At 37.3% G+C, this 27,545-nt stretch overlaps 1 protein-coding gene and 1 non-coding gene across 2 annotated transcripts in view; one reads left to right on the top strand and one right to left on the bottom strand.

The window, feature by feature from the left end:
- Positions 1-23,648, top strand: part of PRSS12 (serine protease 12) — a 46,049-nt gene extending 22,401 nt beyond the window's left edge. Inside the window, exons 8-13 of the mRNA XM_051619430.1 lie at positions 1,907-2,048; positions 8,261-8,466; positions 9,064-9,142; positions 11,181-11,303; positions 18,923-19,203; positions 21,091-23,648. Coding sequence (XP_051475390.1) covers positions 1,907-2,048; positions 8,261-8,466; positions 9,064-9,142; positions 11,181-11,303; positions 18,923-19,203; positions 21,091-21,398 — 1,139 coding nt within the window. The 3' untranslated portion in view covers positions 21,399-23,648. The remainder of the gene's footprint in view (positions 1-1,906; positions 2,049-8,260; positions 8,467-9,063; positions 9,143-11,180; positions 11,304-18,922; positions 19,204-21,090) is intronic.
- A 3,088-nt stretch (positions 23,649-26,736) lies between these two features.
- LOC127384992 (small nucleolar RNA SNORA24) lies at positions 26,737-26,867 on the bottom strand. The gene has a single exon (XR_007889555.1). It is a non-coding gene; the product is annotated as a small nucleolar RNA SNORA24 (small nucleolar RNA).
- Positions 26,868-27,545: the final 678 nt, after the last annotated feature.

Raw genomic sequence — 27,545 nt, 5'->3', positions numbered from 1 at the left:
TGACCTCTCAAAACCCAATTAATGTTTTATGTTGCAGTGCAGTTAATTATGTGTAGATGATGTCAAACCATATTTGGTAGAAATAATTTCCACAGACCAAAAATAACATAAATTCAAATATTGACTGCTGTCTTTACAGATGCAAACCATCTGTGCTGCTTTGCTCAAATTCCTATAAAATATAATCTCAGCTGAAGGAGGTCTGGTTCAGTTATTGCACCCATATGTTAATATTCTCACATCCCCTGTTACCAGAAAGTTATATGCATTTTATGCTCATAAATACATATTTATTTATTTTTTTCTAAAACACAAGAAGATGACATAACAATAAAACAGACTGTATCGTTAATCTCCCACACCTCCAGCTGGGTAATATAATTTTAGTCTAAATAGTATTCTTCCAGAATAACATGTAATTTCAACACGAAAATGAAGACAGTGTATCTGACACTTCCTACAAAATTTTTGATTGGAAAGTGGACAAAGGCTCTATTATTACTATTTCCTTCCCAGCATTTGCAAAAGCCTGTTTTCTCCCTATAAGGGTGAATTCAGTGGAAAAATAGAAGGAATCATAGCAGATGATACGACTTGAGGAAATACAGACATTAAGGAACACTAAAAGTGAGACAGAATACTCTACAGTAACTAGAACATTTTTTTGTATGCAAGATCACAACAACGTAGCTGAACAGAAAGCTGATTAAGCTAATTCATGTAACTATCCCGACAGTGTAAGCTCCAGTATGAACATTATGCTTTAAATGACATTTGAAGCAAACACTTTCATTTTCTTTTCAGATCTTTTTTAATTAATTAATTAGGCCAAATTTAACTAGGTCTGATCCAGAGTGAGGTATGGTATATAAAATTTATTCATATCCTAAATTAATCTGAATTAAATTTCAAATGCAAGTTTCTCAAAATAGTGCTTTATTAAAAAGCATAATTACATAATTTCTAATCCTTAGAGGGTTCGAAGAGATTAGGAACAGGTTAGAAGGATGAGGAACACTGTTTCAAATTATTCTAAAAAGAAACACTAGTTAGCGTATTAAGAATTATAAACTATGACATGCTAGATTTAGAAGGTGATTCTCATTTAAACATTATAAAGAAGCCTTAGAGGAATTCTGAAGTGTTTTAAAATTACTTGCACTGCTAGCATGCTATAAAGGAGTTCTAATGTAAGGATCAAATCTGTATTTTTCTTAATGATTAAAAAATAAATACAGGCAAAGCACTGAATGACCCATGATTAAGTAAATCTGACTAATCCACATGAGATTTTGTATCATCAACATATCTGAAAAAAAATCAATTTAAATTGCTAGAAAAAGAATCACACATTATTCTAGAATAACGTGCTGTAGAAAATTACACTATTACACAAAGTGCACAACAGAACAGAATGCATAATGACAAGTAGTAACTGAAGTTCAACACAATGCTGCAGGTTTTTGCTGAGATAGTGGTTAAGAGGAGTGGTAGCAACTGGTTTGAGAAGGGATTTATAAATTGATATATAGTTAAATTCACCCATAAAGTTTCTGCAAGGAGAAGGTGTTTAGCTTCTGTGTTTAGCTTCAAAGACATCTCAGGTTTTTTCTGCCTTTAGGAGAATTGTTCCGTGGTCAAATTCTGAGGTGTATCACATATTTGTGTGAAATGAAGCAACCAGATAAACACTGAAGTTCAAAATACAGCAGTATTTCACATTTGTCTTGTAATTTGTACAAACTGCTTCCTTTTGCCAGCCAGGAGAAATATGACTACTTTACCAGCTAGTATTAGGCTTGCTGAACATAAACATCAGTTGACCCTATATACTGAATATGATGAAAATTAAAGTACAAGTTCTTGCTTCTGTTACTGAGAGTTGACAGTAGTAATTTATTCCCAGGTCCTCCCATCAGGCTGATGGATGGTGAGAATAAGAAGGAAGGACGTGTAGAGATTTTTATCAATGGCCAGTGGGGCACAATTTGTGATGATGGATGGTCTGATAAGGATGCAGCTGTAGTCTGTCGACAGCTTGGCTACAAGTAAGAAAACTCATTAAGCTGTTTCTCAAGTTATCTGTTTGCTATATATAAAAATGCTAAGTTTCTGCAACTGTGCATCACCAACTTACATCTGATAATGAATATATGCCTTTTAAAACTTGTCTATTTGGCATTCTTTTAGAAAAGTGTACTTATACCATTCCTTTAAGTAGAAGGCTATGTCTTAAAAAAAGAGTATTCATTAACTAGAATAATTGGGAAAAGGAATTTTAATATTCAAAGGCATACCAGAGTCTGACTGGCAAGTGAAATGTAAGTTAATGCTAGTTATTGAATATTTTTAAGAAGTTAAATAAGCAAAATTACTATGTTACTGACTAAATACTATATTTTCTTTGTCACATATGGTGCTATGTATCTATATGACATATAACAAATTTTCTTTTATTTTTTTAACACTTGGTTGCACTAATATAACTGAGAAGACAATTTGATTTAGTGTATCTGCTCTGTGCTCTCTGCCGCTCACTGTTCTTAATTTACTTTTCATCTTCAGTTTTCATATTTCTAAATGTATTTAAGTGTGAGACTGAAATTTCTGTTTTCAAAAAAATTAAGGGAAACTAATTTTAACTCCTAGAATAGCACAGATGATTACATATTCTGTGAACTATGTAAACTCTCTGTTTTGTTTGTGATTTTGTGTCCAGTTTGTGTCTGCGTTTCACCATATTTAAGTGACAACTTTCATTCATATAACAATTTTATAGAGTCATCTTTTGTCAACACAGAAAAAATTAAGGTGCTTTAGTGAATTCAGGCAATCATATATGTAGAAGAACCTCGGGGAAATTAGAATGCATTTTTCATTACATCAGTAAATACAAATATCTGGAACATAGACTAGGTTTACCACAGTTTACTAAAATTGCCTGGAATGTAGCTAAAATTTCAGGGGTTATATTGTTTCAAAAAGCTCTCAATCTGTTTTTATTGAAAGGTATAATTTTACATATTGTTAATATTTATCTTTTGTGAACCTTAATGAAGACTTTGAAATCCTAACAGATTCTAATTGTTAATTTATTTTTTTTTTAAATGAAAAACAGTAACAGGCCAGTGTCTATTGTCACAAGGTGTATATATGATTTCGACAGATTCTTATGCACGTACACCAGCTACTGAATTCCTAGTTTAATGGCTTTTATCCTTAATTTATGCATCTGACTTGACTCGATGTAGCTTGGAGATTCGATAGAACTGTTACACAAAGGATTATGGCTTTGTCCTGCATTATAGTAATTTCAATAAACTCAGTTTAATATAGGAATAGACCTGACAGGACAAAACCACTCTCTAATTAAAATCACTGCAATGTATATGTGTCACTTTTGAACTGGGTTGCTTAATCAGGCTTACATCACTAACAAGCAATTTTTTTCCAGGTATGTAAAAGCAATAAATATATAACAACTATAAGGCAGATGTAAATAGCAGAACTAGTAGAAGCTGAAAAATATGAAGAACACTAGTGAAATACAAGAGGAAACTAGTGAAATCTCTTCTTTGACTGTATCTGTAAATAAATCTGAGCTTAAGAAATACAAATACAGTTATCTGTTTGTCATATCTAATAACATAAAGTCTGTGCAACTGAGTAACAAACTATGTCTGAGCATATAATATTAATTAAAATCTGTCAGGTATTTGTTTAGTAAAGAATATTTCTAAGTAGTTGTAGACTATGGCTTCAAAACTACAAAACTTGACTTGTTTTATCTTCCACTGAATAACTAATTTAGTCTGCTTCATCCCCAGCCTGTCTGGCCTTTTATATGTCTCCCTCAGATGATCAAAGTCAACCACTTATCCCCACCTTCTCTTTTTAAATCTCTGCAAGGACAGATAGTTGGCTGCAGTCTCAATTTGTGTCATGTCAGAATGGGGAGTTAAGATTATAGGATATAACAGAGTACATATTTCCTGAAGGACTAGGGACAAACACATATTAGAAATCTAAAATTAGGTCCCAGAAATTGGGAGAGCTTGTCAGAAGCACCAGATCTTGGTGACCCTATGTCTAGACACTTGCATTCCATAAACCTGACTATGCCAGTACATACACAAAGGAGCTGGAATTGCTTCTGGGTCTAGGATTTCAGGAACAGATCTTTTTGCTGAAATCTACATTATATTCACTGGTGACTTGACTGTTCTAAAGCAACGTGGAGGCTTCTGGGTTCATGCACCTGAGCTTGAGGGTAATGAATGCTGTTTCTTTAGAAATAAACACATTATAACCTCTTCCTGGAAGGAATTTAAAAAGCACCTAATACTGAAGTTGACATCAGTTTTCATTAAGAATCGTAACTGAACTAACCAGTATCATAGAATCATAGAATCCTAGGGGTTGGAAGGGACCCCGAAAGACCATCTAGTCCAACCCCCCTGCCAGAGCAGGGTCACCTAGAGTACATCACACAGGAATGCGTCCAGGCGGGTTTTGAATGTCTCCAGTGAAGAAGACTCCACAACCTCTCTGGGCAGCCTGTTCCAGTGCTCTGTCATTCTCACAGTAAAAAATTATTTCTGATATTCACCTTAAACCTCATTCAGCTGTCTTTTCAATGCTATGTTTCATTCTCAAAATCTTTCCCACTGGGATATTACATTCATTGGGGAAAAAAAAATGACACATTTATTATTTCAAAGGGGAGAAAAGACATGTGTAAGTAAAGGGCAAACACTGAGAAAACTGACCAAGTTATTCTATGAAATCCTGTTTTAGAACAATCTCAGTAATTTTCTAAGGTTCATTCTGAGACTAAAATAAGAAAATCCCTGAGTTGGCAAAATCACTAGGTTCAAAGCAATAACACTTTTAAAATAGCTAGTTTGTCAAATCCATGATTAATGTTAGAAAAACATAATATAAAGAACATCAGAAAACAGCCCTACAAATTGGCTAGAACCAGTCAGGAGAACATAAGAATAATTAATAGCAGCCTAATCAAAGTATACTTGTATCAAGATAAACACTAAGAGAATACATACATTTTCTTCAGTACTATCTACTGTGTGATTGGGTTTAATGGTACAGAAGCATTTTGATAGAATGAGTAAAGAGTGGTTTTAGCAGCTCTTGCATTTTAGTGAATGAAGTGGCCCAGTAAAATCAAACCCCTTTCATTTAGGACAGAATAAGAATGCATTCTTATAAGAATGCATGAGCACACACAACAAATGAACACCCTGCTATTAGTGCTCCAAAAATTATATACTACAGAAAAAAAGAGTTGTAGGGTAGTTGGCCATCTATACTAATCAACTGGATTTCCCAAGTAACAGTATTATGAATAATGGTAATACTGCATCTGAAGAGCTCAGCCTGTTATTGTGTATGGCCTCGTGTCTGAGAAACCTTGGGGATAGGACCTGCAGCTGCCTGTCTCTCTAGTGACAGATCTGAGCAAGTAAAAAGGTTTCTCTGATGGTCATCTGTGCATAAATATCTGGCTTGGAAAGCAGCAATTAAGGGACACACAAACTTTCATTAAGGGCAGACTAAAACCAGTTGCAAGAGCACATTCCACCACACAGCAAACACTAGAAGCAAGCACTTGGACATTTAGAGATCTCCCAGTTATATTAAATACTTCTCTCTATTAGCTGCACTCTTTGCTCTAGAACTTAATATACATTTGTTTCCTGGTACATGTTCTATTTAAATAGTGGGTTGTTTTTTGGTGTTTCTTTTTTTGTTAAGAGTAGGTATGGACACTCCTTTCTCAGCAATTACCAACAGAGATTACTGATGCACAGTAAGAAATGGAAATCTTCCATATAAAGGTATAAAAAGCTTTTGCAGTCCAAGTTCCATGATTCAGTTCATGTCAATGCATGATTGCAATCCATATGCACTAAGTTCCCTCCCTCATTTTTGTCTCTCTACATCACTTTCACCTAAAATATTGACATATGTGACCTCACAGATGCCAGAGTCTTATTTGAGATTTATCCAGTATGTCAATGGAGGCACTGCCCTTCTTAAGTAGCCAGTAAAAGTCTGGAGACAATTCTATACTCGACTGTCGTAATTTCCTAGGAAAGGCTAAAAATACTGTGGTGATTCATAACAATTTTTTTATATATATTCTGAGGAATTTTAAGAGGAATGCCCTAAAGCAGAGACTTTTTATTTTTTACATAGTGATACCAAAACCAAGTTAGAATTTGCAACAAGTGCCTGTACTGTCTCACTTTTATGTAACAGTATACAAGGATACATCATCTGCCCGCAGGCCTGGGGGTGTTGGACACTTTTTCTGCAGTTATCTGTAGCCAGATTATCATTCACCAAAAAAAAAAAATATCTACTTGGAGCAAAAAGAGACACATTGCTTGTGACTGACATGTTAAATCATACTAAATTCATTAGGCAAAGATTGTCCTATACTGGTTCCAAAGTCTGTTAAGGCTTTGGATTGTCTTGTAAACACATGCTAGCCATGGAAATTAAAAATGTGTAAGGACAGTTGACCTTGTGGTATCCATGCTTCTCTCTCCTGGCTTTTTACAATTCATTCCTTCTAAATCAACATTCCCTACTTAGAAAACCTGCTTGCCCCTACCCTTCAGTACGTGGTAAAAACCCCAAGCAGGCAAGGGTTTCTGTGTGCAAGTTTGAAAAAGAAGGAATCTTGTATGTATTACTTTCATATTTCAGTGGCATGGATATGAGCAATTGAGGGCTGGATTCTCTCAGTTTGATCCAACCACGATTCTAGTATGAAGAAGCTTTGAAAATGGTATGACAAATCAAAATCCCGCCCCAAGAGAGAAGCCCTAGTTGATGAAAAGGACAAAAACTCTTTATGCCATTCTCACCTATCTTTCCCAACACCGCAGGTAGTAAAAGAGGCATAAAAAGAGGTGCAGAGGGAAGGAAGTACTCTCTTGCCTAATCCATTCTAATTGCTAAATTCTCTTTCTCTATTCCAGCATTTCATTGTACATGGTTACCCTTTTGTATGCATAAAAGTACTGTCCTTTACAATATGCAATTATAACATGTCTGTTAAAATGGAAATTTATCATATAGTGCAAAATCTTAGTTATCTAGAATTCCATATATTCTCAAAAAAAAAAAATATTCAGTAAATTGCCCTTAACTGATATGTAAACTCATAGTTTAGATACATCTAGAAGTGGCTGTGGCTTCCTGCCCCATTTCTCTGAATCACTGGTTGGGTGGTCTCCCACTCATAATACTTTCTGACTCTTAAACCATATACAACAAAACAACTATTTATATTTTAAGAAACATTATCCTAAGTAATTGAAATTATAATATATTATGAAAGTTACCAAATTAGATGTTTACACACACAATCTATGTTGGGATTTTATTGTGTTTATTCATCCACTCCCTCATTTGGGAAATAAGTTAATAATTCAAAAGAGGTCATTTGCATGACTGTCAGTGCAGTCATCACTAAAGCTGCATGGCACTGCAGGCAAGCTATGAGGATCTAATAAAATGTCCTAAGTGTGACATTTAAATACATAGGTTTGCTACTTACCCTAATACAAGCATAGGATTATCATACTGACCTTCTTTGTGAAGTGCCTTGAGGCCTACGTGCAAAAATGCTACACAAACACCAAGTATGGTATTCCTCCCAGGAAAAGGTGGATGTGGAGGCTGAATGGGGTGCAGTCTTTCTCCAATTACATTACACTTTTAGAAAATCACTTGAAAAATGGCATGATAATCAAATATGCTAATAACTATTAACAACTAATAGATCTGTAAATCGTAGCTTCTACTACACTGAAAGTAAACTGTATTTAACTGGCCCATCTTTCTGAGAGAATCAGACCAGAACAAATTATTTTTAGCATTCACAGATGCTGATTTTATACAAGGATTAAAGAGATTATGAAAAATCAGCTTTCGCATATTTTGCTTTATAGATATTTGTAATGCTGATACAAAGTAAAATACTTTGCACAGGGCCTTCTAACTAGATAAATAAAGCACTTTTTACACATTAATGAACTGCAGCAATTTTATTACACTTAGGTTTTTATTTTCTACTTAAATGAATAGCAACATCAGGTGACTCAGTGATGGGACTTGGCATAAAACCACAATGTCTTTCCCTACTTATTCTGAAATACTTGAGTAAAATGCAGAATAATTCCTCAAAATATGCAAATAAATAAATAAACATATGCTCTGTTTCCAGAGGTCAAGCTAAAGCAAGAACAATGGCATATTTTGGGGAGGGTAAAGGTCCAATCCATGTGGATAACATCAAATGTACAGGAAATGAGAGATCCTTGGCAGACTGCATTAAGCAGGACATTGGGACGCACAACTGCCGTCACAGCGAGGACGCAGGGGTGATCTGTGACCACCTAAGCAAGAAGGCCCCTGGGAACAGCAATAAAGGTGAAGCACCGTTGGCAGTGGCAGACCAACCGGTTTGGATGGGGAATGGTCATGGTAGGAACATACAAATGTAAATGTTCCCACTTCAAAAGAATTATAGACACAAAAGTGGTGGAAGATCCTCTCTGCTTACACCCTGTGATCTTACTGCTGCACCAGCAGTTCAAAGGAATCAAAACAGCTATTAAGATGATACAGGGTATTTGTCTGCTATAGTTTACAGATGTGTTTCTTTAGTTGTACAAGGAACATGAAAATGCAAGAACCTAGACAGCTAATTTCAACTTTTCAAGATATAGTTTATCTTCAGCTGAAGACTGAGAGCTATGTGGCATGCCAAGCTCCGCTTCCACTTACATGAAGAAAGAATCCTATAAAAAATCCTACATTTGAGAAGCAGAGGACAGATGTGCTCTGTAATCAGTCAAAAGATCTCAGCTAAAAGGAATTTCTAAATCTGAGAATGTGGTTGTTAAGAACTACCATGAAAAAGATAACTCCAGCCTTGGCTTTTTTTTTTTTAAATTAACTTTCATTGATGATTGGCTACTTTTCATTTTTACTTTAATGCTGTCTCTATCTCTCCTTCTGGTTTAGATTCTCTTGCTTCTGTTTGTGGATTGAGGCTACTACATCGTCGACAAAAACGAATAATTGGTGGAAAAAATTCTTTACGGTAAATATTTGGTAAAGACAAGTAATTTTGAATGTAAAGCTTCCAAGACATGTATTTGCTGTTTGCCTAATTTATGGTTCTATAGCAGGCTTGTTGTTTGTTTTTCGTTTGGCTTGTCATGAGGTAGAAGCAGAAATATACTCAAAGCAAATTTGGTAGGAAATTAAAAAATATTAATTGATAAGTACTTGCAGCATTAGTTCAAAATCAGTAGATGCTTATGGGTTTAATCCTTGATTCAGTTACATTTCTTACTTTCCAAACAGCCATTCTTCCCCTTTTTTTAAAAGGCTATTTTGATACCAGGATGTGAGCTTTAAATGCTACCTACATTGAAAAAAATAGCCTGGGAATGATTCTCTGCCTAAGACCCGATTTTCCTTTACAAAATAATCCTTGAAGATGACAACACTGTAAAACCAGGCTTTTTGTTTACAATTTGTTCTTAGCTTTTAATGACATGTTTACATTTAGTTAATATAAACAGATTAACTGAACACTACTACTAAATGCTATGACAGGAAGTATAGGCTTTATTTACTTAACCGTTGTTACCACAAAAACAGATAATCACAGCATCTTAGAAAAGGGATTGTAAAAAATATACTTATGGTATCATTACATGTCACTGTGCAACTTATTTCAAAGCATACGCACAGCATCAATCAATCAATCAATTTCAAAAAAGACATGGCCTAAGTGGAGGAGTTTCAAAGAACAGTAACAAGAAGGAGCCCAGAAAAAACACATAAATGTAGTCAGAGCAAAGTAGGATTACTTACCTTAGTAAAGAGACAAATGAGAATAATAAATAATGCATTGTATAGAAAAAGAAGACTCAGAATTATAGTCTGAGAATTATATGTGTACCAAGGACACTGGATAAAATGAAATGGTGACGAATAATGGATGGCACAATTAAGTCAGAGCAAGAAACTTGATCTCATAAATAAGCACAGTGACATTAGAGGAAGCAAAAAGGTGAAAGAAATCCAACAGTGCATTTAGAGATGCTTCAAAATCTAGGAAAGGAACATTTGAACAGTATCAGAAAAGCACTCATTGTACAAAAAGTCATTAAGACTAAGAATGTAGCAAAGATCGAAAATGAACTGCATACAAACATACATACCAGGAAATCCAAAGCTCTCTACATTACCCCATTTTGGAAAGACACATTAAAACATATCTTACATAACAAGAAAAACGTCTGGATTTTTATGCTTTATAGGAAGCAACTTCCTCCACCTTACTTTAAAACATTCGGCACCGGCAACTCTGACATACGATGCTGGTCTAGATGATCCTGAGCAGCTCTTGTGCTCCAGCATACCTATTCAATTAACAGTAGTCAGAACACACCTAAGCCTGCCTGTTGCTTAAGCTTGGACATTGCTGTCACTTATAAGGGCATCTCTCTCCCTCTCCATTCTCGCTGATTCCATCTTTTGCTAATCTATTAAACTGGCAAAAAATAATCCATCCTGTCCATAGAGGCCTGAAAATATGTATTCCAATTCTACTATACAAGATAGATGATCACAGGCTGAAAAAAGGTGCTTGTGGTTTCTACACTTGCTTTAGACTTCTTAGTTTGCCAGATTCCCTTTTCAAGCTGCTCAGAACTGACAGACACTAATGCCAACAAGAAAGGAGGCTGAGTTAAGCTTTTCAATAAATTTCCTTCTTTCCCCATGCTGGCTGACAGGACATTTCTGGTTTGTTGACTTGGATGGTATTTGGCGATGAACACAGAATATATTTTTGGCAAAATGAATGCAATCTGAGACGGGAAAATTAAAATAATTGACAGTGGGAGGAAGCACTTGGTGCTGGATGCCCAACAATCCCTAAAGTAATCCTGACCACTGTTAAATGGAATTCTGAGTGTGGCATAAATATGAAGGTATTATCAACAATTACTCAATAACAGGGTTTGTAAGCTACATCAGTAAAAGAAACTACATAGGTGTTACATTACAGGTAACTGACATTTGGACTGTTGTACCCTGAACACCATGTGTTATGTCCTCTGCAGAGGTGGCTGGCCATGGCAGGTTGCACTCCGACTGAAATCTTCTCATGGTGATGGAAGACTTTTGTGTGGTGCTACTCTCATCAGCAGCTGCTGGGTCCTCACTGCTGCACATTGCTTTAAAAGGTAGGTGTCTTTTCAGTAGTGAAGTATTTTCAAACTATTTTCTTGTTCTGAGTATAGGCAAAACCATTCCAGTTCAAGCCCACTGAAAGCTGCTCCAATTAGTTGGTCTTTTGGTTTAAAAAAATCCAAACAACCTCCTTCTGCCCCAAATAAAAACAAACAAAAAACCATAATACATTGAAATGCAGCTTATGGCTTTCAGGTTATAGTGAAGACAACTGAGCAAACATCAAACACAGGAACTGTAACAGTCCAGATTATTTTTTCGTAATGATAGTTTCTAGCAGTGATAGTGTTTACTTTAACACTGCAGTGACCAGATTAACTAGTCCACCCAAACACATTTTGGGGTAAAGCACTATTGTGTATTTTACTGAGTCAAACAGGAAAGGAAATGTGCATACTGGATGCTAGTGAGACTGAGCTATTTTGCTTATTTTTCATAAATAGGCCAGAGAAACTGCCTTACTCTGCTGTCTTACAGTACATGAAGACTTGTCTTCTGCAGCCGTCTAAACAAACGTCCCATCTCCTTTAACAAAGAAATAATTGTCTAAGTGGTTAAACTTGTTACTTTCCGACACTGGCATCTAATAAAATTATGTCAAACTCAGCTCCTTTCTGTATGTTTAGCAACTAGCTTGCAACTTACTCTCCCTTGTAAATCACATTTCATGCTTTTGCTCTGCAATTCTCAGTATTAAGCTATTATCTAGCTTTTCTAAATGTCATATCCATTTTTTTTGCAAGAACAGAGGTTCTGTTACTGATAATTCTCCTGTTAGGCTTTTATGATACCCCTCTCCAGTACTTCTGACATCAGGAATTAATTGCCAATGAAGTTACTGTAATATAAAACCACCAACTTGCACAGTAAGGAAGTTGGTTTAATATTTTAAGGTTTTGACAGCAATTATTTCATTGGAATCCTTACAAAAGCTTAGTATGTGCTGGAATAAAAGCATAGAACAGCCTTGCAGTTCTGAGGATATTTGCTAGAATTCGCTCAAGTGGGATGCAAATGTTTTAGTTGTGGACTTGAAGCCTTTCCTTTTGCACACTAATAACTAAAAAGAAGAGTCAGTTATGCTTCTACTTGAATGGAAACTTGCCTTTGCTTAGCACCAGATGCCTATCTTTAAATTTCCATGTTTCATAAAAATAATTAAGGACTTTTCTTGGTAGTATTTTAAGCTGAAATAGTCCAACACAATAAAATTTCTGCCTGCTTCTTCTAATGTCCCAGTTGTTTCTGCAGAACTGTGAGAGCACTTAAGTTTCTATCATAAAAATTTAAATAAAATGGCTTCTTATTTGTCTATCATCTCTATAGTGTTTACTAAGGATGCAGCTTAAGCTCTTGAGAAAGCCTCTGATTAAAGGCTTGAAAACAAGGCAGTTCCTTCTGTTATTTTGCCTTGAAGATCCTCCTTCAAGGAAAACGCAAGTGAGGCCACAGGAAGCCAGTTGTATTTTCTGTGTGCAAATCAAGATCTTAGTTACCCAACTTTTTGACTTTATTAGGAGGCTTTCACAAAGTTTGATGAAACAAGTTAGTATTTTGCTGCAATACTTTCAGATTGGTGCAGGCACTCAAAGGGCGGTTAAAGGCTGTCCTAAAACTGCTACACGTGGTTTAAGGGACCAAAGCCTTGTTTTGCCCCAGATGTTGCATTTAGAACTGGGCAACCTAAATCTAAGCATGCAACTCTCACAGCCTGTGGATGCACTACTGTTTAGTGTAACAGAGAGAAGGCATCTTTAGCTCTAAGTTGACATTGGACAGACTGGGGTGAACTTCCTAATGATCTCAGTGAGATTTTAAGGGGCTAGGTTTCCAAGAGCTATCTATAGATCAAGTGCCTTCTTCACATATTTTCCACAGGCAGACAAGAGAAAGCCCAGTATACCATTTCTCATATCCTGGAAATTGGAACACTGCTTAAAATAACAGAAGTAGTCTCATCTGTACTATGGATTAAAATTAAAAGCAATTTTTTCATGATGATAAAAATTGTTTGCCAGTAGTGTAGCAGCACTACTGGTTTCTGTAGTTTCATAGATACCTAATTCAATGTAACATAAAAAAATAATTTGAAGCTATTTTTCCTCTCATAACCCAGCTAACTTGTTACAAATTTTTATCCTGAGTGGTTCTGACAGCTATATGGAATTTGCAGATCTATACATACAAACCCACTCATTTTGGATAATTATAAATATGAGGCATAGAGAAAATATAATGACCACTATGTCATTTTAGGAAATACTGTGTTACTTGAACATTGTACTGTTTTAATTCTTACTTCAGTGCTTTTGGCAGTCCTGAATGCCCACATATACTTTGTTCTGGTAGTTTTGTTTTGAGAACTAGGGACCCCGAGGCAGAGTGGAACCAAATACCGAGTAAGACACCAGAAACCAAAGCAGACACCAGAGTTAAAATTCAGCACAAGTGGTGAGATTAATTCAGGTGTGCCTTCAATGCCAGTACATTACCTGACTGGAAATAGGATCATATTAGCATAGTGGCTGATTATTAACCCATCCTCCAGTTGACTGGGAAATAAACTTGCCAGGAGCGCTAAGGTCAATATTGCCAGGCTGCACTAGAGCCTTCTATCTGATCCAGGGCTAATAATCTAAATTCAATATCATTTTCCACCCATGAAGCACTCTCAGACTCTTCTTCTGTCTCCACTCTTCAAATGTGATATGTGTGTGATGATTCTCTGCCATTTCATAGGAGGAAGACTGGACACCTCTGAGTTAAACTACTTTGCCTTTTTTATGTACTGATGCTCTATTACAATATTTCCACATTTGGCAAATACCAGCTGCTACTGGGGAAGAAATAAAGTTGTCTACAGATGAAAAGTTTAAGAAAAGCCTTATGTGTGTGAGTGTGCACAGAAATATGGTAAATCTGTGCAAAGACTCCTCATTAAGTGTCTCTCCAGAAGACTTGTACCTATTAAAGTCTAATTCATTTGCATCAGAAGCAGCACTTCTCATTCTATTAAATGTTTAAAATCAGTATTTTAATTAAGACAAGCTTTCCTGTATCTCTCTTCTTCATTATTCTGCTATAAATGACCATAATCCATAACACAGAAAACCAGCAGGAACCTATTAAAGGGAACACTGTTCCTTTTGTCAAATTCAAGGATGTAACATTAAATAGAAGCAGAAAGTTTTCTACAAAGCTATCTGATCAGATGACAGGAGAGCATTCATTATCACTAGTCATAAACAAATGTCCTTCATGCTTAGGTTTATGAATCAAAATAAACAATTAAAAATCAAGTTATATTGATTATTAAATCAGTTTAAGAAGGAAGTGTGTTCATTTCTCATCTAAATTACAAACACCTAATAAATTTTTTACTCTCTGGTACTCTGACTCCCACGAGGTTTAAATAAGATACAAGAAACCTACACAACTCCTTCCCCCCTTCAAATTACATTAAAGATAATCAAGAGAATATACAGTAAATCCTGTAATGAATATTGTGGATAAGGCTTATGAACTAAAAGGCAGAGGCACTTGTTACACTAAAAAAAATAAAGGTTTATACCATGTAAAATCACCTTTGCACACCTGCAAAGCACTGTGAATACATTTCTTATATCTATACAAAACCTTTATGTCAATGCATGCAGTGGTTAACTTAGATGGGCAAATATTTATTGAAGGTATAAAAGCTTTCATTATACAGAAACTATCAGCATAGGTAATTTGCTGCACAGAGCCAAAAGTGTATCCATAAATTATGAGAGATTATTTTCAGTGACCATTTTGAAGTGTTTTTGCTAGAGGAATGTCAGGCCAATATATATTTAATGCTAATTACCTTATACATCTGTATTCCAATATGACACTCAGATATGTACTGAAAATTGTTAAAATACTACTTTCAAACATTAAAAGCTCATATATAGCAATACATTTTAGGGTACAGAATCCTGCTTATGATAGCTTTTAAAGGCAGCAAGATCAACAGTATAAACCATGACTGTAGCAAAAATAATCTATTTAATATTGCTTAACTGGCAAAGGAAAGAGCACAATTTTAGTTAACTTATTGGGCTCACTTGCTGTATCATTTAGATTCTTAAAGTGGAATGTCATGATGCAGTTATGAAATTGGAGGAGAAAAATATATCTGAGAGGTCAGTAACAAAAACAACCTTCCATTTATTTTAATGGGGGTTTTGCATGTAAGTTAGAGCAATCCAAATGATGATAACACAAAGCCATTTTACTGCAATAGTAAGGAAAGTACTTACTGTATCAGCTTCCTTTTCTAAATTACTCTGAGGAAAATAGATCTTACAAAGTTGGGTAACGCATCAGCCAAGATTGCTTGAAATCTCACCCATTCTAGAAGTGATACTAGAGAAGTACTCCGTTGGCTATATAACCCATCACAGTGCTCCTACACTTTTTACATCTGAGCATTACACCTGTTCTGTAAATAGATTTTTGTAAAAGTGAAAGACGGTTTGATATGGTGCATCCTGACGATTCAGGTACCTGCCTATACACTGACCTTACCCACTATGGAGAGGGGCACAGGGAGTGGTGTTGTCAGTGTGTAAAACATTCTACAGCTGGGCATTTTATTCCTCTGTCCCAAGAATACACTTGCCATTAATTTGGTAGTTTCTCTTGCTGCAACCAATTCAGAAATCTCTAAGCTGTAGTTTTATGAAATACGCTACATATGATGTTACATAGTCTCCCTGTGAAGAGACAAATGGCCACTTTATATATATATGCAGAACAGCAGATGTAACTTTCTGCAGAACACAAGATTAACTTAAGGGATCAGATAAATTTCCCTACTAACATTTTTCATAACTAGAGGAATAAAAAAATATTTTCCCAACCCCTAACTTGTATATTTATTTAAAAACATGTTTCCAGCTTTGAACGCTATGATTCTGCCAAAGCATTACTGGAAAATTTTGCACATGGACCAGGAAAATTTGCTTTCAAGTCTATCTATATGTAAACATGCTAAATTAAACTCTAAATTGTAGCTTCTAAAAATTCCCAGAAGCAATAGCGAGTGCATATATAAAACCTATTCAGTGGAAACTGGTACTGAAAGGTACCAAGAATTTCATTGTAAAGATACGCAACTTATTAATAAAAAAATCACTTTCACAGAAATAATACCAGAAGAAAGGTGTGTTAAGTAACACCTATACTGAAAAGCTTGTTAACAAACTAAAGATGTGTAGCCTTACTCCATCCAAATAGATGGCAGAAGAAAAAAAAGAACAACTCAGACCACAGCTCTGCTGTAAAAAACACAACTGTTTTCTAGCTAGTGCTGGATTATACATTTACTGGCTCCCACATCATAGCTCACAGTAAGAATAATAGTTTAGACTGATACTAGAATACTAAGTGTCTTGACAAAGTATGGTAAGATCAGCCTTTTCTGATGTAAGGTGTATGGCAACAGTGACCCAGGAGGGAAGTAATCAGTGTCAGAGCAGAAATCCCTGGCAGGCAGCAGACAGTGAGGATTTGACAACCTACAGGATTTCACTGATGTCATACTTCAGATGGCCAAATACAGACAGATGTACCTAACTACAGGATCCAGTTAAGACATAACAGCCTTTCTTACTTGGAAGAATCTCCTTGAAGGCAACAAAGATAAAATGAATGTATCAGTTGCCAACCCTACTTCCATGGAATTTTGCCATGTATTTTATCAGGAAAGGAATCAACTGTAAAGTCTTAGTGAGCTTTTAAAACTGGCAAACCCACTCAAGATTATCTAGAAATGACAATATGAGAAATTTAAGTATTTGTGTTTGTTTGGTTTTTTTGTTTGTTCGTTGTTTTTTTTTGTTTTTTTTTTTTTTAAAAAAAAAGCTTACAAAGAAATACATCTATTCTAGACACTTAAAAGGACTGGAGTCCTGGAGAGCCAGGATTCATGCTTCTGCTTTTCCTGATGTTCTTTCCCAATTAACGCTCTCATTTCTTAATAGAAAATTCCTAATGAAAATTGATTCAGTGGTAAGTTATAAAATACTAGCACATTTGTGGTCAAAACAGAAAGAGTAGCAATGTGGAACACCCAAGTAGAGGTTTTTTCCTTAAATATCTTTGAGATAAACATACTGATCAAGAGATCGACAAATCAGAAAAGCTCTTGAGCTATTTTTTTCCAGAAGGAAATAAGTAATATATTTATTGAAATTTATTTTTTCTCAGTTCTCCCTATGAGTCTAAAATCAGTGTGAATACTTTTTTCAACACCTCTGTAAACTTTAAAAATTCTGCATTTCTTCACTTCCAGCTCCTATAGAATTTTTATTTCCAGCCACAAGGAAAATACACTATCTGGAGAACAATTCGCACATACTACTATGGAGGAGGACCTGGAAAAAGTTTAACAGTGGACAAGTTACTTAATTTTTCCTATATAGCAGTTCATCTTCAGATGAACAGATGTTTGGTCATAACCTGCAATCCTCTTCTTAGAAGACTAGAAGTGAAATTTGCTCACAGAAGACCTGAAGGAGATGTGCAGAATTTGACAAAGAAAGCTTTGCAGGCAACCAGGAATGCAAGCCACAATTAGAAGAAATATTAAGTGGTATAGCCTTATATTGTTCAGAAGAAACCTGCTTGTCTACTGGTCCCCAGCAAGCTTTAGTAAGCTATGGGCATCACCACATTGCTGGAGGGTATAAAAAGAATGTGACAGAACATGGTAGGGGGTTTTCTGCACATATATTACAAATTTCCTGTTAAAGGCTATGAGGGAAACGGAGAAGTCAAAGGAAAACTATTTGGGTTATCTTAGCCAGATTTAAAAATAAATAAATGTACCACACAATACTCCCTTGTTTGCATTTCCCTAACAAGGACTGTATGTGCTATAATCCAAACATCTCCAAAGGCACGCACAGAAAAATGTTATTTCAGCCACAGTGATAATCTCTAAGGTATGTACCGTTTAGACTACAATGTGAAAAAAAATTTGGGTCATGTTAGATGTAAAACAAGACTAAGATTTACAGGCTTTCTGTCACCTTGACAATAGGGGCTTGTGATGCATGTATGTTTAGTTTTCCTTATTTTGACTTCTGTACAACATAAGAGGTTTTCATCAAGTTATCTAAGCCTCCAGGATTTCTCAACCAACCTACAAAGCAAGCTTCAACACTGTTTTCATTTCAGTAATTATTTGGAGCATCACAATAATGTTAATATACAGGTTTTCATTACTGGCAATTTGTGTTACCCTGACTAAATACATTTAAAATGCACACCTTGTTTGACCCTTTAAAATAAGTGCCAGTCATGGCAAGGTGGCTTTTGGAAACCTTGCCTGTGAAAATATACAAAAAGGAACATAGCCCACCTGGAACTTCAGGAAATGGTGGTTTTTTTATATTATTTAGGATACACATGAATGTCAATCTAAACATCTGAGAAAGCATTTTTTGCGCTTTAAAAAAACCCAACCAAACAAAAACTTCTATCATTATTTATATAAGCAATGCAGACTCTGATCAAATCTGTTTGCATGCTTAGGATCTGACTTTGCATGACCCAACCGTACTTGTTTTCACCTCAACCTTAGGTATGGCAACAACACTCGGAACTATGCTGTGCGGGTTGGAGACTATCACACACTGGTACCAGAAGAGTACGAAGAAGAAATCGGAGTCCAACAGATTGTGACGCATAAAGAGTACAGGCCCAACAGCAGCGACTATGACATAGCGTTGGTGAGGCTACAGGGGCCAGAGGAACAGTGTGCCAGATTCAGTACCCACGTCTTACCTGCTTGTTTGCCATTAAGAAGAGAGAGACCACAGAAAACTGCTCCCAACTGTTATATCACTGGATGGGGTGACACAGGTAAAAATGTTTTAATGTTTTCCACCCATCCATCTCACTACCTGAGGCTACTTATTTAAAACAAACAAACAAACAAAAACAAACAAACAGCAACCAAAGCAACAAAAAAAACAACAAAAAGCTCCAATACTTGAAATAATAAAATGCTCAAAATGAAACAACCTTACCCTTTTTATACAAGGGAATGTTTTCTCTCCTGAGCCTTAGGAATGACAACACTTTGTTTACTGAATTTAGTTTGTGTTTGAAAAGTGGTGATCAACCACGTCACTCTAAATCACAGAGCCAGTCAGTAAAATGCTCTCATTAAGATTGACAAGGATGAATTAAAAGCTTATTTGTTGCCATGTGCACCCTGTTCAGTCACTTATCTCCCCCTGCCTCAGCACATAACAGCTCTAATATATTTAAGGTTTTTAAGGTATGTACAAGGAGTATATCAGAAAGGTTCTTTAGATTACTTCTATAGAAAAATGGATAGAAAATATACATGATAGAATTTAAAATATTATTTTTAATCTCTCTTGTTACCACAGAGATTTTCAGTCAGCAGTCAGATTTAAATAAGAGAACATCTTGCCAAGATTTACAAGAACTGCAGTGCAATCTGCAAGCCAGGCTTTTGGAACAAACTATCTAGTCAGTTTCTAGGTCAGCACAAGACTCCTCCACTTCAGAGGCCTTCGTCCTTCAAATGTTTTACAAATTGATAACCATATTCTACTTTAATGTTTTTATGGTGCTGAATACATCCCAAAGCAACCACACTTGAGCCTTTGTTCCATTGACTCATTCCAACTGGCAAGGAGACCAGGCAGCAAGGCCAAATATCAGTTCTTCCTCTTTACATGCACCAATCTGTGTGCACAGATGTCTAGGTCACTGTACTAGAATACAGGAGACAGACTTGTAGGGTGTGTTATTTTGCTAACAATAATTGCTAATTCATTGCCTAGCTCTGACTCGCTTTTTACACAAATTAAAAGTTCTACAATATTTGAACTTAGGACATCTATTTAAGGAAACATTAACCAGTGCAATTGGCTCTAATTACAGTAATAAATTACATTGCAGTACTTAGGTTGGAATTTCACACTTACTACATGAATCATAAGTATTAAGATTTTACTTTAAAAAAATCCAACAAAAGTTTCCCATCTTTCCAACTAAAAAAGGTGCAAGCCATAGCAAAAAGACAAATTATTTAAATCTTGACATCTTATAAGCAGAGTACTGCTTATACAATACAGGGTTCAGTACAGATAAAGAAAACCAAAGTACAGGCTCTAGTTACACCCACAAAATGGAAGATTCCTTTTGGTCAGGAGTCCCATTAGTACTCTGGTCCATAGGAGTTACCAGGATTGTGAAAGATTTAAATTATACTGCCCATCCCTACCAGAGCACACTCGGGGTCCTCAGCTGAAGTGACAAGAAAGCTTGCATGTACTTACAGGGTGTAACCATGATGGCTGGCTGGATGCTCTACTTGGAAGCCAACAGAGAATGCGGCACTTGTCAGGCTGAGCTAGACAAGATATGAACTGGTGATCTAGAAATGAAGTATTTCTGTAGCTTTATTCTCCATCTCCACACCTCAAGGCTTCCCCATTTAAGTACTCAGGAATATATTATTGTAGAAGACAGTGTGTGTTTGGAACAAAGCCAATCCCAGCCTTGGAAAGATTCAGTGAACACAAGGAATAAAATTTTGTCTTGATTTTTAAACTTTTGTTTTTTTAAAAAAGCACCTATATCCCTATTCACATATCGATATACTATTTTAGTGTTTTATTTACTGAACAGTAGATTCTCCAGTATTTAGTCTTAAGAAGGACTGACTGCAAAAACTGGATTATGAGACAATAATTTGGGTTCTCTTTTCAGGAAGGGCTTATTCAAGAACATTACAACAGGCTTCCATCCCCTTACTTCCCAAAAGGGTATGTGAAGAGCGTTACAAAAGAAGATTCACAGGAAGAATGCTCTGTGCTGGAAATGTTCAGGAACAGAAACGTGTTGATAGCTGTCAAGGAGACAGCGGTGGACCACTGATGTGTGAACGGCCAGGGGAAAGCTGGGTTGTATATGGTGTGACTTCCTGGGGCTATGGCTGTGGAGTGAAAGATTCTCCAGGTGTCTACACAAAGGTATCATCTTTTGTACCCTGGATAAAAAGTGTGACCAAACTATGAATGTCTGTAAGGAAACCCAAACTTTATTAACAGGTTTGAGGCAGGACAACTTGAACAGCAGAGACAGGGCACAGCTGGGGCTCACAGTGGGTGGAAACAGACACAGCTTCCTGATTAATGTTTTTGTTAAATCCAACCCTTCCAGTCAGGGATTACTATACAAACAAAATCCCTCTGTGTTAAGGAAATTTATACTTCTGTATATTCCAGGATTAAGTTACCATGTATCAAAGATAAGGGGAAAAGTGATAGCCAACTTAGAATAACATTGTAGCAGGACAGCTGGAGTTCACCATGAGATTCACTGCCCACAGGAAGACTTTAAGTAGCTCCAAGCTATTTACGCTCCAAGCTTCTATAGAATTGCAGATCTCAAATTAATCTTCCATCTAGATAATCAATTGTTGACTGTTTTATTATTATTCCTATGATCTTACACTCAGCCCTCTAATTTCGACTCATGTTCCATCAGCTAATGAGACCATTAGCAGGTTGATTCTTGGTAAGTGATTCTGAGTATCTATTAAACAACAGAAGGAAAATAATTGTCAATAATCAGATCCCCAACTATTCTGACAAATGTTCTCTCAGCTTAGTGTGCATAAAATACATTCCCAAATAAAACAGGTAATACACTGGAAGTGTTTTCCTGCAAACACCCTGCATAGCTGCAAGAGCTAGATCAAAACCAAATGAATTCTAGAGAAACTTGTCTTTTTTTCTGAAATTTATAATTTTTAACACATACAGCATTTTGGATGTAATTATCTTTTCCTGTTTACCACTGGCTGTCAGTATATGATCAGACTAAGAGAAAACCATCCCAATAGTCTCACTGCTGGTTTTGGAGAGGGTTTACACAAGTAACACTAAGAAACTCCATCAATCCTATCAGAGAATACTGTAAGTACATACAATGCAAATCCTTTTTCGTGTTGAACCAAAACCAGTCTGAAAAGGTCTAGACTCTTAAGCTACTATTTTCTAAAAGACTGTATTTAGACAATTCTGTCCTGCTTAGTTGCAACATTGGTTAAGACTGATCTTACTGGAAAGGTGAGAGTTCATACCTGTTTTCAATGACTTGAAGTACTTAACATATCAGATAGTGTTCCCCACATTATGGAAACCTTAATGGTTTATTATAAAAATGCACCAATAAAAAGTTACTCTTGATAGACAAGTCAAATATAAACCAACTTACTATCCTTTTGAAAAAGGGCCACCCCACTGAACTTACCATACAGAACAGAGGAACTAATCACCCAAGAAGTTATCACCACCTTAGTGCAACACTGGTTGGTCTTGAAAATATATGGGACCAACTATAAAGAGGAAGATAAGAAAGTTCAGTGCTACCTCCATGATCTGTTAAAGGCCATTCTGACTACCTTTAAGCATATTCTACAGATCACATTAACAAACATACTTCTTAAAATGATGTAATGAAAGCTCTGTGGGCCATGAAACACTCCAGTGTGACAAGTATGGCACGTGTGTCATCACATAGTGACTGTGCAAGCTGTGACTACCAGTGAGTTTTCCTGTGTTTCCTATCCCCAAACACTCTGGCTACAACACTGTTGTGTAGCCTTTTGTGAAGAAAGTGGGATGCTTGTATTCCTGTTTTAAGTGGACAGTCTTTAATTTCTATATTTCTATTGTCTCTCTGGTATTGTAGTAAATATCCAAGACAACACAATTTGCATCAAAAGTGTTGTTGACATTGCAGAAGCCCATGTGATTGAAGACTTGGCCCTTGATTTCTCTCTGACCTCAAACTTAAGTTTTCAAGGATCATGACTAGTTTAATTATCTTGTTGGAACTGGTGCTAAGCTAGTACACAAGGTGCTTTAATATATTTTTATTTCCTGTGATTCCACACTACTTGAAGTAGTGCGAAATTTAAAAATCTGTCAAAAATCAGTACTGTGACCACCTACAGTTAGACCTACATGAAAATCTGCTAGTAGATTTCAAAACCATTTGTTTTTACTTATACATAGCCCTTTTAAGGGGAAGTAAATCTGTTAAAATATATTGACTTATACCATCAAAGCTTTGCTATACAAGACCTCTTATTTGAGACTTTTGGTGAAGTAGGTTATATAGTACAATGCAGTTCTATTAGCTTGCTTTTAATAGGATGCTTTATTAGATTTTTAAATGTTGCAGTGTAATTTTCATGCAGAGCATGCCTTTTCAGTTTCTAACACAAAATTAAATTGTCTTCACGTTATGCCATTCTACTTTTTGTTCAATGAGCCTGATGATGTAAATGCATCCAATAAAAACTGCCACACCGACTACAACTTTCATACATTAAACCCTGCATATTATGTACAAGTAGATGCTGCAAGAACATCCGCTAGGTAAACTTCATTTAAGCTTTTTAAGTGAAAAAGAGTACACTTGAATACATTTTCTTCAAAGCATATAAACTTTGGGCCATTTTTCCATAGAATGAAATTCCTAGTGTTGTCCATGTTTTAACTTAGTTAAGTTTCTGTAAAAGTTTATCCTACACTCTCAAAACTGGTTTAAGAATTTTTTTACCCTTACTGTTCTTCCTTTTATTCATCATTTTTAATACAAACAAAAGCTGTATAAAAACCTGCTCTTCAGCCTACATTATGTTTTTTTTTTATATAGTGGGTTAGCATTAATGATTGCATGAACTAAGAAAACACTCAGCCCTTTTATTACCAGATTGGATGACCATCTTCAACACTGATATGTAATCTATCCAGCTTCCACACCACTGCTTCCCAAATTTTTGTCCAAAGAAAAGAAACATGACTGCAACTGACACAAAACCCACTGAACATTTATCTCAACCCTGAACCATCTCCCTAACAACCAACACCAGAAAGCCTAAAATTGTGGAACAGGTGCGTTAACTTTTTTTCAAGCACTGAGGTTATTACAGAAGCTCACTGTTCTTGGAGAATAGGAAATTCACAGCACATGCTTGTGACTACTGGCTACCAGGCTTGGCAGCCACAAACTTGAAATCCTAAGCAGTAAAGATGTCATATGATAATGCCTTATGCAGAGCTGTTTAAAAGGAAAGAGTAACCACACACCACCAATTAAACAGGTGTAGCACCACTTATTATAGCTCCACACTGAATCCACATTTAGCTGTACTTTGGCAATGGCAGCAAGAGTACAAGCTTAAAAAAATTAGGTATGTCCTATGACAGCTCCCTAATCTCCCTACCAGTCTGTTCCAAAGTGTGACTAACACGACCATCAGAAGTTATTTCCTCAGACCTAATCCGTATTGTAATTGAAGTCCTCAATTCTGCCATCCATTTAAAACAGCATCCCCCCCCACACAGTTGCCAAGTACTTGGCAGCAACTGCAGTGTAATGGTCTCAGTACTAGTTTCAGGTGTTTACTAGTTCTTTAAAAGTTCACATTCCCCCTTAACTTCTCAGTTTGCAATGATTTTTTTGCAAAAAATGTGCTTATTAACTGGAATATACTCCACAAAAAGCTGTGCCAGCACAGCTGGTATCAGCTAAGACATCAGCTAAGATGTATCTTGTCTCATTCTGCAATGATTCACCATCTACTGGAGGTTCCATATATTATTTTCTTGAATATGGATTAAATAAATTAAATATGGATTAAATTTTCTTGAATATGGATCCCTCAGCAACTGAACTGAAAAGTCTCAAAGTCTCTGTTTCTCCCCTGCAGCAGTAACTTGATTAAAATAATGTGACTTCTAGAATGGCTCCCAGACAATGCATCTGCCTTGCCCTGAAACAACAGTCACAGTAAGGCCTTGCTACCAAAAGCTGTATCCCCACAGCAGAGATTTGGCATGTATCAGCAATTCCAAGTAACACAGGCAGGTCTAGTCTTGCTTATCAGTTAGTCTTGTAAGGAAGAAGTGACACAGCGAAAGTATGTCTTTTATTGCTTTATTAATACATTTGAATGTTTTACATTGGCATATATACTGTATTTACGACTGCAGGTTTCACATTTATTTTCTAGACTTCACAAACTTACCTTCAGCTTATGCAGTACATGTATACTCCTTGCAACAACCTTTCCAACACAGTTGAGCAGCCACCACTGCAGGTGCACATCATCACATATAACAATACTGCAGTACAGTCAGCTACATGACAAGAGCACAGCACAGCCACTGCACTACTGAGAGGATTACTCTTAATCACTTAACACTTGGCGGCAGCCCAAATACAGGAGCAGTAGATCCCCGAAAGCAGCACAAAATGAGCTAGCCACCCAAACTGCACTCGTATAGAAGCGGTCAAGCTTAGTTTTAGGCACAGTAAGCTACATTCAAGCCCCTCTGTAAAAGATGAGAAAGACTGCAGAACATCTTATTTAGGTTCCAAGTCTGAACTGCATTTGAGAAGCTCATTTCTGTCAAGTCTAAAGTGAGATTAAGACCTAGCCTAAAATCAGCTCCGCTAGCCCTGCTTGATAACCAGAAATACTGGTCATGAAAGACACCAATTCCAGAAGACAGATCCACCCTACGCTAAGAAAAAAATTAACAGCTACTCCTAGAATTCACATGTGGAACTTAGCCCCATCTTCTTCTGTCATCACAACTCAAGAATGTTTGTCCCCTGTAAAAACAAGTTTGAGGCAGTTTAATATTGCTACCAGAAACACATGCAAACATCACTGAACAGTATGATCTCTCCTAGGAGTTGTAAACTGCTCTGAAACAAAGCCAGTAGTATCAATCGACATCTCCCCCTGCTCCTGCAATTGCAGGTTACTATTAGTACTTGAATCTTCATTAAATCAGAAAAATACTTACTGAAAAAACTGCAAACATGTCCGAGAAATCTGCGGGTTCAGATACCTCCCGTTTAGCAAGCTACACACGTTTTAGAACCCACTATTCCTAGCATAACTAGTACATCTCCACCCAGACCCAATTCCTGGTCACATAAACTTATGCATTTGATTATATTTTTACGTCAAGAAAACACACACAAAGGAAGTATACCCTAAAAACAAAACATGTATATTGATTTCCACAAACCAGTTTCAGTAAGGTAGCTGCTAAACACAAACTGTCCAATCGCTATTATTCCCGCCCAAAACCTCACGTTTAAGAGCTTACAACGTAACACATACCCTATCACTTAGTTTTGGGGGAGGGGCTCTCCAACGGCAACCGATGCGTTTCCGTACTTCCAGCTTCTGCAAAAAGAGGGGGAGAAGGGAAAGGTTAACGCGTTTAAAAACTGGGCTCTACTGAGGAAAAAAAAAAAAAGAGGAAGCAGAACAAAACCACAAAAGGTGGGATGCGGCGCCGCATCCCCTCGGCCGACTCGGCCTGTTTCTTGCCACAGTCAACGACTGATACCCACGTGAGGGTAAAAGTTTTGCCAATTAGCAAGGAGCTGCTTTTCCATGCCTAGGAAGGGAGACAGCCACGGGCGGCAGCCCCCATGGAGTCATGGATCACCCCTCCCCACCCCGCCACGTGGCGGCCGCCATCTTCCCTCCCCCCCTCCCTGCCCCGGCGCCCGGCTCCGCCACCGACCCGCGGCCCCCCCCCCCGCACCTCTTCCCACCTCACCAGCGGGCCCGCTTGCCGCTCGCTCCGCTCCCTTCGCCTGCGGTCCCGCCGGGGCCCAACCGCGCCTCATGGAGACGAGCCCGCCGCGCCGCCTCACGCCCGCGGGGACACGCACGCGCCGCCGCCTCCCCCGCCCGCCCAACGGCCGCCCCGCGCGCCCGCCCAACGGCCGCCGGAGCTCCCGCCGCGCCGCGCGCCAGCCGGCCCCGCGCGCCGGAGGAGCAGGGGGCGGGGCCCGGCCCCGCGGAAGCGGAAGGGAGGGGCCGGCCCGGGGGGCGGGGCCCTGGGCGGGTTCGTGGCGCTGCGCGGGGCTGCCGAGCAGCTGCCCCAGGGGAAAAGGGGCTGGGATCCACGGAAAAGAGGCTGCGGTCCATCCCCAAACCAAGGCAGGTCCCTTCTCCCGGTCTAGACGTGGATGCTGCTGCCGGTGTGTGTGTGTGTGTGCACATGGACGCTTGGTCGAGTCGTTCAGATGGGGCTTAAATGCCACAACACTCTCTTATCTGGGAACTGTGGCCTAAGAAGAAAGACGAGGTTGTGAAAGACGGGCTAGAAAAATGA

Source organism: Apus apus, chromosome 4, assembly GCF_020740795.1.
Source record: "Apus apus isolate bApuApu2 chromosome 4, bApuApu2.pri.cur, whole genome shotgun sequence".
NCBI classification, from domain to species: Eukaryota; Metazoa; Chordata; class Aves; order Apodiformes; family Apodidae; genus Apus; species Apus apus.
Note: the sequence above shows the minus strand (reverse complement) of the source record. Positions and strands in the feature narration are given on the sequence as shown.